Here is a 12,902-nt window from a genome sequence, read left to right as displayed (position 1 = left end):
ATTCTTTCATCATATGTCAGTCCCGCCATTCCAGGAAATAACCTGGTGAACCTACGCTGCACTCCCTCAATAGCAAGAATGTTCTTCTTCAAATTCGGAGACCAAAATTGCACACGATACTCCGTGTGGTCTCACCAGGGCCCTGTACGAGTCCAGTACGACCTCCTTGCTCCTATACTCAAATCCTCTCACTATGAAGGTCAGCATGCCATTTGCTTTCTTCACTGCCTGCTGTACCTGCATGCTTATTTTCAGTGACTTTCAGGACACCCAGGTCTCATTGAATCTCCCCTTTTCTAAATTTGCACCATTCAGATAATAGTCTGCCTTCTTGTTCTTGCCACCAAAGTGGATAACATCACATTTTCCACATTATACTGCATTTGCCCACTCACCCAACCTATCCAAGTCACCCTGCAGCATCATAGCAGCCTCCTTGCAGCTCAAACTGCCACCCAGTCTTATGGCATTCGCAAACTTGGAGCTGTTACATTTAATTCCCTCGTCTAAATCGTCATTATATATTGTAAATAACTGGGGTCCCAGCACTGAGACTTGCGGCACCCCACTGGTCACTGCCTGCCATTCTGCTAATGACCTGGTAATTCCTACTCTTTGCTTCCTGTCTGCCAACCAGTTCTCTATCCATGTCAATATCCTACCCACACTCTTGTGTGGGGCCTTGTCAAAGGCTTTTTGAAAGTCCTGATACACCACATCTACTGGCTCTCCCTTATCCATTCTACTTGTTACATCCTCAAAAAAATCCAGAAGATTAGTCAAGCATGATTTCCCCATCATAAATCCATGCTTTCCACATTGAATGGCCGTGCTAACTCGTAGGGCCGAATGGCCTACTCCTGCACCTATTGTTTATTGTCTGACTGATTGATCCTGTCACTACTTTCCAAATGCGCTGCTATTACAACCACTTCCTGTAGCTTAGGCAATCGAGGCCTGACAACATCCTCATAAATCTTCCCTGCACTCTTTCTAGCTTGACACAATTTTTCCAATAATATGGTGATGAAAGCAGAACACAATACCCTCAATGTTGCCCACCAATGTTGTGTACAACTGTAACATGATCTCCCAACTTCTACATTCAATACTCTGACTGATGAAGGCCAATGTGCCAAAACCCTTGACCATTGCAAGTATATAAGAAATATATGCAGATAAAATATACAAGTAATATGAGAATGTTCAAATTATATAGATGTTGGCTTTGGAAGGGGCGCAGCTTTTTAGTTACCTTGACCATAATTTGAGTGAAAAGAGCTTTCCTTTGTGATAAAGCTTTTAGGTTAGAACAGTTCCTTTAGTTTTCTTTAGGTGCGAGTTGAGTAAGTTTGTTGTCTTGTGTCTTTATGCACACTGATGTTCTGTATTTCAACACCATTAGACTTTTGCTAGCTGGTGCTTTGTATTGTTCCTGTACTATACATACTAATTCATACTTGTTCCTTTATACATGTTTTGAGGATACCTGTGTGTCACTGCTTTAATATGTTGCCAATGATAACTTTTAAATGCATTGTGGACAGGCGTAAGGAAGAACTAACATCTAGTGATGATGACTTCAGTACTATTAAGGACCGTCCAAAGCCTATTTCTAAATGTCGAGATTCGCCTTGTCCGAGCAGCACAGCAACATACAAAAAATCACTCCGATTGTCCACTGAAAAACTGGTAAGAAAGTAGTTCTTAAATCTCTGCAACAAATATATTATAACTTAACCCAGAAAAAAAGTATAGTTTTTAATATTTGGTGTAGCTTGTAAGGTTAGCACATGACCACCTGTACTTCCTTAGAAGGCTTAGGAAGTTCGGCATGTCACCACCAACTCTCACCAACTTCTACAGATGCGCTGCAGAAAACATCTTATTGGGGTGCACAACAGCATGGTTTGCCTCCATAATGTTTGGTACAAAGACCCATCATTTATTTATTTGCCTCTGTACCTCACAATTTACGATTTGGAATAGAAAAAAATCACGTGGTTAAAGTGCACATTGTCAGATTTTAATAAAAGCCATTTTTATACATTTTGGTTTCACCATGTAGAAATTACAGCAGTGTTTATACATAGTCACCCACTCCCCCTCCTCCCCCCCCCCCCCCCCCCAGGACATTCCACAGTGCTTCAAAGGCAAAAACTTGTGTAGTGTGATGGCTCTTCACTTGGAGAAAGGCAAGAGCAAATTGGTGTACATCAATTCCAGACAGTCTGAGGAAGCATCCTGACTCAAACATCGCATATCAATGACCTCCATAGATGCTGACTGACCCGCTGAGTTATTCTTGCACTTTGCGTTCCACACAAGATTCCAGCATCTGCAGTTCCTTGTGTCTACAGGATGCCAAATTAAACTAATCTCCTCTGCCTGCACGTGATCCATATCCCTGCATTTCCTGCATATTCACGTGCCTATCTCTTATCATATCTGTCTCCACCACAACCCCACCAGCACATTCCAGGCTCCCACCACTCTCTGCATTAAAAAAAAAAAAACATGCCTTTGGTCTATCCTATCTTTCTAATAATTTTGGATACTTTCATCAGATCTCTCCTCAACCTCCAGCGTTTTAGAGAAAACAATCCAGGCTTGACCAACTTCTCGTAGCTAGTACCTTCGAATCTAGGAAGCAATCTGGTTAACCTCTTCTTCACCCTCACCAAAGCCTCCACATTCTTCCTGTAATGGGATCAGAACTGCACGCAATTCGCCAAGTGCCGCCTATAAGGATGAAACATGACTTCATATCTCTTACTAGACTAAGTTGGACCCGTTGGGTCCCAGCATCACACGGGAGGGCTGGTCACCAACGCAATATTCCACCTCTCCACCAATTCCAATATTGTTCGCCAGTGTGGGGTTGGGGGGTTGGGGGGGGGGGGGGGGGGGGGGGCTTTCTGTTGCGCTAGTATGGGTGTTGCGGGCCGAAGGTACTGGTTTACAGAGGGCTAGAATAGACATTGTGGGCAGAATGGATTCTTGGGCTGGCAGCCAACTGTTGCAACAATTTTAAAAGCCAAGCCAAGGCAAACAATTTGGCAGCAGCCAATCGACTACCAAAATTCATTTTGTGGACACAAATTTTTAAAAAGGCGAGGCAAACAATTGGGCAGCAGCCACCTGACAACCAAAATAGTAAGATTAAACGAGAACTTACCAGTTTGAAGTTTGATCTGTATTTTATGAGGAGTTACGATGAGGGATTACGTGAAGAACCCGTCCAGCATGCGCGACATACTTCAAAGCAGTGGTGTGGAATCACAGAAAGACACAGTAATTGAAATAAATATAGTAAAGAAAAGGAGAGCTTAGATACCAGTTTGATCTCTATTATTGAGGGTGGGAGCGGAGGGCACGTAATCCCTCATCGTAACTCCTCATAAAATACAGATCAAACTTCAAACTGGTAAGTTCTCGTTTAATCTTACTATTTTACTTCGGAGTCACGTGAGTGACTACGTGAAGATTTTAAAGCTCTGTGATTTCAAACCGTGTAACAGTTCATACTTCACTCGCTGCCGGTCATTCGAGGGAGGAAGTATGTTATCGTAATCAACCATGAATCTGTTTGTAAAAACAATAATGGTGTTATTAACAATAACAAGACCAAAATGCTCCCCCGGGCTTAAATTATATATTTGCAGATTCTAATACTTTTTCTGCAAACGATACAGGTTCTGCCAGCGGCTTGTTATAAAAGTTTGGAACGTATACTCCCTAGACCACCCCGCTGTAGCCAGGATGTGGTCCATAGGCACGTCCATCCTCTTAGTCACTGATGTGGATGCTGCCCTGGTGGAGCAAGATTTATACACGTTAGTATGTACTCCAGCAACTCCCAGTACCTGCTTGAGCCACTTGAGATAGTTTGGCTCGTCACCCGACCATAAGGTTTCTTGTGGCTGACCCATAAGGCTTTTTCTCTCCCTCGAGGATACTTATTGTGTCGATGTAGTTCAATAAGTGGGTCATGACACAAAACCGTGGTTCAGGTGGGTAAGCCCGGAATTCCATGACTAGACCTGATGTTCCTGGTCTGCTCTGTTTGACCAGCCCCTAATGGTAAATGTAACATAGTCTAGTAGACCATATTGTCCAATCGTAGTAGATGGAGGAAACTGGACTCTTTGTGCTGAGACAAGGCCATCAGCATGACCGTCTTCAGGGTGGGCTGTTCCAGGGTGAGGGACCTGGCTGGTGACCATCCCCTAAAGTACGTCAGGTCCACACTGACATCCCAGATTTGGGTGTACCTAGGTCTGGGGGATTTGCCTCTCCTGAATTTGATCACCAGCGGGAGGTACCCTTATGGCCTGTAGTCCTGGTGCCCGAGTTAAGTAGGCTGACAGAGCACTTCTGGCTGTGTTGATGGCGCAGTAGCTGAGTCCTTCATTGTGGTGAAGACCTGCCAGGAACTCCAGTACAGGTTTTGTTGTAGTTGAATATGTATTTCCTGTATTTGAATAGTATCTTCCCACTTCTTGATGTTCGCCAAGTAAGTTCCCTATGGATATGCGATGGGATGCTATCATCGTGTCGATAGCGCTATTTTGACAATCCAGGCCCAGCAGTGGTCTTCCCAATTCTGCAACCCAGTAGTTTAATTTATCGTGGCATGTGCGTAGTGCCTGGCTGATGAGGTAGGAAAAAAAGGGGGAGAACATAGATTAGATTCCCCCCCCGCCCCCCCTAGTTCAGCGAGAATGAATTCATTGCCACTGCCTCAAGTTTGGTTTCAAGCGACATACATCGGTACGTGGTGATTCAATTGAAATACAGGGAAATCGATATCTGGTGTTCCATATTGCTTTGTAATTTCAGCAAATACTTTGGTTTAATATGTCTGTTTACAATATTTAGTTCACCTGGTAGGTAAGTTTGCTGATAGTCGAATATGTTTGACGACCTTGGTTACCAATTGTTAAATAAATTATCACATGATATCGATTTATTCTGCCCAAGTGGTTGGTGTATGCCACCACTGTGATGTTATTAATTTATAAACGAACATGCAAAATGGTGCACTACAGAATAATATGCTTTACCAATAGAACATACTCAATATTTCCAACTAGGTTTTACGCCCAGTGTCTATAGTGATGACGACTCCAGATTAGTCCATTTGCCACCATGTTCTGGGTGTGGGTTTTTAGTTTTAAAACATTAGCACCTTTTTAATGGAAAGGTTCAAGTTAAGTAGCTGAAAAGGCTGCTACTAACTCCCAATTACTCTAGCCACTGTTGTGTGGTTGGTTGATTGATACCATTAATTGTTACAGGTTGTGTCATATGCTGACTCCTATGGCAATGTTATAGATGAGTGGGCAGAGTTAATTGAATACCAGATAGTCAATAGTAGTGGATGGTGTCAACGTAGATCTATCTGGATAGTATGACAGGCTCGGCTAAATAAGTATAGTCGCTAAACCTGTTGATTAGCTATTCCCATGAATATGTCGTTGCTAATATCATAGAGACATGCCATGACGATTTGTTCCTTAATAGTGTCAGGGCTGGTTTGGATATCTGGGAACAATTTGGCTTGTATTAGCCATAGTCAATAATTTATACTGCCCTAGTTACCCCATCCAGGTAAATAGGTATCTCCAAAATTTTATGAATGGGTACTGAATAGTATGCATCTTTTAAGCTGATGTCTACCATAAAGTATCCTAGGAATCCATGGTTAGTAGTACAATATTCCATAAGTGTGTAACCTGGTGAATACTCAAGTGGTAAAGTCAATGACGATGCGACATTCACCATCTTAGGGTTTTTTGGTGCCAAAGGTTCTTATTAGGTTTTTATGATCCCTTGTATATCAATGATGGTGCGACATTCACCATCTTGGTTTCTTGGTACCAAAGGTTCATATAGTCTTCTTTATGACCCCTGGTTTTCTTTTCCAGTTTGCTAGTCCCTCATGTTCTTTTAGTGGGAGGGTAGACACCTTGGGGTGCATGCTGAACTGGTAATATAAGGTCCCTAGATAAGGGACGTATCGGATATTAACTGAAAAAACAGATATTATACTTGATCTAGCCAAAAGGCCGGGAAGGGATGGGTTCTTAATTCAATTTTTATCCTTGAATACTTTTGGTGTATGACTACCAAGTGTGATAGTTCTTCACGTTCCCAACCCAGGTGTGATTTCCCCCCCCCCGTTAGTACAAACCCTTCACCTTTTAAGTGATGGTAGAAACCATACTTATCTGTCTTCACTGTTGTTTAGTGGTGTGTTCATTTCTTCGGTTTCTGGTTCCTTGTCTGTTGGGATGGTGTTGTTGGGGGGTGGCGCATTTTCCATGGGGCCCGCTCTGGACCCTGGCCTGAAAGGGCTTACTGGGGGTTGGCATGCGGGCCCCGTGCTTTCACCAGTATTATTAAGTAGACGCCTACTGGTGGACGCGTAGAGGTACTGCTGTCTGGTTTTGTGTGGTGCTCATTCCAGGCCCTGCCCTCTTGATGCCGAATATTTTGGATACTTTCTTAGGCTTGGTTTGATAACTTAGGCTTGGTTTGATAACTTAGCCAGATAGCAGGATCTGTGGTTGTGAGGTCGGCGTTCTCACAGTCCTGTGAATTTTTTAGGTTGAGGGCAGGTTTTATAACTTCCTGAGAAGTTGCGGAGCATCTGTGAACAGTAGGGTCAGGTGTTTTGCCATACTACCCTGCCCCTCTGGAATGAGCATGCGAAAATGATAGCCGACGTCAGGGGTATCAAATGCAATTTAAGATATTTGGGTTTTAAAAAGCTATGCTCAATGTACCCCCCAATAACGGTGGGCACTTTGAGTAAATGCAATTTAGGGGAGGTGTGATAAAATCCAACGCCTCATGACTACCTGTCTTGGAGAGATTTTTTGAAAAGAACAAGTAGTAAGCTGGCCATCAGTTGAGACTGAAAAGCCATCTCGCTAGTGGTGGAGCAACATAGCGGCCACACCCAGCAGCTCTTCTCGATCCTGTACCTCAAGCATACTCCCGATGTTGTTCAGCCAGTGACCCCTCTTCTTGACCAGCCCAGCCCTGGTCGCCATCAATCCCTCGACAAGGGAGATGGCCAGTGCTGTAGGCACTGGAGTGGGAGTGTTATGCTCCCTTGGCGGACTTGCCCCTGTTCCTGAGGCAAGTCTCGCTGGAGTTTTTGGCTCCATGACCTTACTCTGGCTTGGAGAACAGACACTTGCTCTTGTTTGAAGTGCCGATTCCATCTTCTGTGTCTGTCTCCAGCCCGAGGTTTGGTTGCTGGCTTTGCTGCTAGAGGCTGCCTGCCGTTTTCGGGCGGCATTTAGCGGTTCTCGGGCAGCGAGTCTCCTTGTCGGGAGATGCAGGGATTACCGGCCGGTATTTGAATTTCCCTCCAGTCTGCTGCTGTTGGTCAGACAGCTGTTAGCGGACTGGGCATCGGCTCAGTACCTTGACTGTGGACCGCAGCGTGTGCGGTCCCGGTGCCGCCTCTCCCCCCTCCACTGACGGAACGTTCCTTCGCTCTGTGCTGCTTTGCTGTCTCCAGTTCCCCTGGAGCAACAAAGAGAAGCAAAGTCGCGAGTTTAATCTGTAGGTAAGTACTTACCTAACGGTCCGTTCCTTCAGGCTTGTAGCGGGAGTGCCTGTACTCCCGTTCGTCGCTGTTGCATCTGCGTGAACGCAATGTCGCGCATGCGTGCTGGACGGGTTCTTCACGTAGTCACTCACGTGACTCCGAAGTAAAATTCATTTTGTGAACACAAACTTTTTAAAAAGCGAGGCAAACAATTGGGCAGCAGCCACCTGACAACCAAAATTCATTTTGTAAACACAAACTTTTTAAAAAGGCGAGGCAATCAATTGGGCAGCAGCCACTTTACAGCCACATCGAGGGGACTCACCGTGGAGTAGACGCGCATACAGCGTTATTCACAGCTCAGAGAGCCGTGATCCTCTCGCTTCCTGGGTCTGGCAGAGACTTAATGAGGCACTATAATTCCTGGTTTTATAGTTCCTCCCACCTGCCGCCGGCGGGGGCAGCAGAGAGAATGACGGATTTAAAAAAAACATTAATAGATTTTTAATCGATGGGGAAAAATGCTCCGGTCCCGGAAGGCGGACGGGGGCTCTGAGCGAGGTGGCCAAAAATGACAGCCGTAGGTGGCGGCGTCCTCTCGGAAATTGCAGCACAATGGGTCAAAAGCGGTCAAGATCAGACTTTTAGTAATATAGATATTCAGTAAGCCTACCAAAAACCTATTTTACCTCTCTATTTACTTGTGTTGCCATTTCAAAAATCTATGGGACTGTACCTCAAAATCCCTCAATGCAGTCTAGGATTTTTCCGTTAACTGCACATTTCCCCCTTGCATTCGACCTCCCAATGTGCAACGCCTCACACTTGCTCGGATTAAACTACATCTGCATTTATCCACCCATTTCTGTAGCTGAAGGTTGATGAGAGCAAAGCCGCAGATATTGTCAATATGGACTTCAGCGATGACTTTGATAAAGTTCAGCATAGCCGGCTGCTCTGGAAGGTTAGACCACATGTGATCCAGGGAGAGTTAGCTGACTGCGCAGCGAATTGGCTCTTTAGAAGGAAGCAGAACTCCCGTTACCAGTGGTGTGCCTCAGGAATCAGTGCTGGGCCCATTGCTTTTCAACGATTTAGATGAGATTGTACCTGGCATGATTTGTAAGTTTGCAGATGGTATAAAAGTAGATGGAGGTTGTGTAAATTTTAAATTTGTGTATGTCCAGTTGTATGCACAAGAACTTCTTGTTCCCCCTAAAGGCTAAGCTTGCTGATGGGCATGGCACACATTTTCCACACATCACCAAGAAAGGCTTTAGGAAAGTGCAGGCAGATCCACTGAATTCTCACCAAGAATTACCAAGATGAGTTATTTTAATTATGATTAAGGTATAAAATTAATACTTTGACTGCCTGTTTTACTCCTTTCTCTTAATTACCTGCTAATCTATTATTTGCTTCATATAGGTGATTTCACTTGTTCTTAGTGTATATGTTTTTTAGTTTCGACATTGGCAACGGATCGGCCGAGGGAGAAATACTTTGAGGTGGAAAACCTGTGGGATGTGTAGATTTTAAAGCTCGGATTATTTTTCTGTAGCTTTTCCAACTCTCTTTAAGCATTCTCCAGGGATTCAAAATAACTTCTTCAGTTTAGTTGGTTATGAGGCAGCTAATGAAGCCAATATTGGAACGCTTTGTTCTGACGGTTTTGCTGTTAGGCATCATGGTTTAATGCTGTTGTTTAAATGCTGCAGTTATAGCGTCTAATTTCTATTTTAAAACAGTTCATGAAATTTGTGCATTTACATTTAATCACCATCATAATATGTTCATGAATGTGTGAAATACAGCAGCCTTGAAACATTGGCAAGTTGAATTTTTTTTCCTGGTTAAGTAGTTCAGACAGATGGCACTTTATTGTTTAGCCCAAAATGGCTATATTTAATTTTACAATGTTAAATTATTCGCCATTTATTTGTTGTCTTATAATTTACAGCACAGCCTTAATCTGAAAGATGGCCCAAATAATGCCGTGTTCAGTGTGACAACTCAGTATCAGGGGACCTGTCGATGTGAAGGTACCATTTATCTCTGGAACTGGGATGATAAGATTATTATATCTGATATTGACGGGACAATAACAAAGTAAGTCTGCCTATAATCATTATTTTTGCTGGTTTACGCTCATAAGCAGGACTTATTAGGAATCTCCAGCTAAGTTATTGATGATGAGGAGAAAACATAAAATTGGGCTGAAGAAGGATGGCATGATGACACAGTGGTAGAGAACCGGGTTTGATACCGGGTGCTGAATGCAGAGTATGTTCTCCTTATGACCCCGTGGGTTTTCTCTGGATACTCCTGACTTGTGAAATAGATGAGTTAGATAAACTCGCACATGTGATTAATTCGTAATAGGTTGTCCTGTTTCCTGAATTACCTGTGTTATTGCAACGGGAGTGTGGAGAGGACGGAGAGGGTATACCGCCTGTTTCATGGATATAAACACCTGGGCTCACTGCTTTTCCAGTGTGACACTGGGAAGGCGAGCGAAAATGAGGGAAGGAGAGGATAATAACTCCCAGCCGAGTCACCAAAAGCTTCTATAAGGCGCACCAGTGAGTCCATCTTGACCAGCTGCCGCACCGTCTGGTTGATGCAGCTGCTCTGCTGTTGTTGCGGCTCACGTTGTAGCCCCTGGCCGGCAGCGCTTTCTTCAGGCTGCTGCCTCCGACAGGGCACGCTCGGTCACCGTTGACAGGACACGCTCGATCACCCTCCCCTCTCACCAGCTGCTGTTTCTACCTGTAGGCCATTACTTCTCTCCAGAGCCAAAGTGTCCAAGGTGGTAGATGTTGGCGACTGGGGAGAAGGAGAAGGAGGAGGTGGTAGAGGTGGACGGGGAGCGGCCAAAACCATAGCTGACAGGAAGAAGCGGCAGCCGGTGAGAGGGGAGGGAGCCCCAAGTTGACCCGAGTGCATCCAGTCGGTGGCAGCGACATCAGGAAAGTGCTGTCGGCCAGGGGTTACAACGTGATTGGCAATGACAGCCGCGTCAACCAGACGTTGCGGCAGTTGGTCACGATGGGCTCATTGGTTCTGTATCGTATCTCAGTCCGCATTGCGGCCTAACATCGTGGAGCTGGCGGTCCCTTTGCTGGGGATCGACTCCGGGAGCTCCAACCGTAAGAGCTTCGATCGTCCTGATTGCGGGAACTTCGATCTCCGGTTGCGGGAGCTTTGATCGCCCCAGCTGCGGATAGTTTGACTGCCCCGACTGCGGGAGAAAAGAAGGGAAGAAGATAATACGTTATTGCCTTCCATCACAGTGCGCCGTGGTGGATGTTTATGTTAAGTTTTATGTAGTTGTGTGTCTTGCTGCTTTTTTGGTATGACTGTATGGCAAATCAAATTCCTTGTATGTTTTTACATACTTGGCTAAAAAATTATTTGTATCTATCTGATTGAGACCAGCTGCATCAGTGCCTAGTTTTAAGGTGCTAGAGTAACTCAGCAGACTGAACCAGTCTGAAGAAGGGTCCCAACCCGTAATGTCACCTGTCCATATTCTCCAGAGACTGCCTGATTGCTGAATTACTTCGCACTTTGTGCATTTTGTGTATTTAAGTGTTAACCAGCTTCACCAGTTCTTTGTTTCTACCTTGTTTCAAGGTGATGACTTGTGTAAAACCTGACATTTAAAGGGACATAACCCCTACGTAGGTTGGGGCATGTATGTAGTGTACGGGTGTTCACTGTTGTTCCTAACAGGGTCAGGCACTCCTTTCTGGTTTGCCCTTTCACTAGCTGGCTCCCACTGCAAGGTCCCAGCTCATTTGGTGTTCACTCCCACCCATACATTTTGGAAGCAGGCCCTTTGGCTTAGCTCATAAGTTCATGTGATAGGAGCAGAAGTAGGCCATTCTGCCCATCAAGTCTACTCCGCCATTCAATCATGGCTGATTTATCTTTCCCTCTTAACCCCATTCTCCTGCCTTCTCCTCATAATCTCTGACACCCATGCCAACCAAGATGTCCCATCTACGCTTGTCCCACTACACGTTTTTGACCCATTTCCCTCTAAATCCTACCCATCCATGTACCTGTCCAAATGTCTTTTAAATGTTGTTATAGTACCTGCCTCAACTACCTCCTCTGGCAGCTCATTGCATACACCCACCCACCACCTTCCGTGAATGAGAGGAGCTATCCCTCAGGTTCCTATAAAAAATGTTACCCGCTCGCCTTAACCCTATGTCCTCTGGTTCTTGATTCTCGTACTCTAGGTAAAAGACTCTGAGCATGTATTTATCCCCTTGATGATCTTATACACGTCTAGAATATCACCCCTTATCCTCCTGCACAGCAAGGAATAAAGTCCCAACTCCCTATAGCTTGAGCCCTCAAATCCTGGCTGCATCCTAATAAATCTTCTATGCACTTTTTCCAGCTTAATGACATCCTTCCTATAGCAGGGTCATCAAAACTGAACACCATACTCCAAATGTGGCCTCAACAACATCTTATACAACTGTAACATAACATCCTAACTTCTATGCTTCTTGACCACCCTACCTACCTGTGATGCCACTTTCGTGGAACTATGTACCTACACTCCTATATCCTCTGCTCAACAATGTAGAGGGTCTTGCCATTCACTGTGAAGGTCCTGCCCTGGTTCGACTTCCCAAAATACAATATCTCACAGCACACTCATCTGTATTAAACTCCATTCGCCATTCCTCAGCCCCATTGCCTGGCTGATGAAGATCTTGCTGTAATTTCAAATAACTATTGTCATTATCTACATTAGCACCCACATTAGTGTCAACTTCAAACTGATTACTGCTTTTAGTGTATATAAGGCCAGACCTTCCGGTAATTGGTGCTTGGTATGAATTAACGGCTGCTACTTCCATTTAATTTTTTTTATAACTCCTGAATAATTCCTAATGGCTTATAATCCCGAAAGCCAGGTGCTGCTGGAAACTATTTAAACCAAGTCAAGTTAATTCCAATTCGTTCATCCGAAATAATTTCTTTTGTCAGGCCACATCTGGACAATTTTTGCTTTTGTTCAATAATTTATGAAATTGAATTTAGTTTAATGACTTTTCAGTGTCCCTTTTAAATGTACTTGTTAAATACTAATGATTTTATTTATTTTCAGATCCGATGCTTTGGGTCATATTTTACCACAACTGGGCAAGGACTGGACTCACCAGGGGATTGCAAAACTCTATCATAAGATACACGAGTATGTATTTTTCCACGTGTAGCTGATCTGCAATATACATTGTTTATTTTTTATATATTTATTACTTTAGTGAATGTTCAGTTAAACTGTTTTACCTGAATTTGAAAACCTGAA

At 44.2% G+C, this 12,902-nt stretch overlaps 1 protein-coding gene and 1 pseudogene across 2 annotated transcripts in view; one reads left to right on the top strand and one right to left on the bottom strand.

Moving 5' to 3' along the window:
* LOC116986292 (phosphatidate phosphatase LPIN2-like) overlaps window positions 1–12,902 on the top strand; it is a 41,669-nt gene that overhangs the window by 21,352 nt on the left and 7,415 nt on the right. For both annotated transcript variants that reach the window (XM_033041676.1, XM_033041675.1), the window contains exons 14-16: window positions 1,548–1,692; window positions 9,528–9,676; window positions 12,702–12,788. In XM_033041676.1, coding sequence (XP_032897567.1) covers window positions 1,548–1,692; window positions 9,528–9,676; window positions 12,702–12,788 — 381 coding nt within the window. The remainder of the gene's footprint in view (window positions 1–1,547; window positions 1,693–9,527; window positions 9,677–12,701; window positions 12,789–12,902) is intronic.
* On the bottom strand, window positions 5,973–6,083 carry LOC116986531 (annotated as a pseudogene).

Source organism: Amblyraja radiata, chromosome 23, assembly GCF_010909765.2.
Source record: "Amblyraja radiata isolate CabotCenter1 chromosome 23, sAmbRad1.1.pri, whole genome shotgun sequence".
NCBI classification, from domain to species: domain Eukaryota; kingdom Metazoa; phylum Chordata; class Chondrichthyes; order Rajiformes; family Rajidae; genus Amblyraja; species Amblyraja radiata.
Note: the sequence above shows the minus strand (reverse complement) of the source record. Positions and strands in the feature narration are given on the sequence as shown.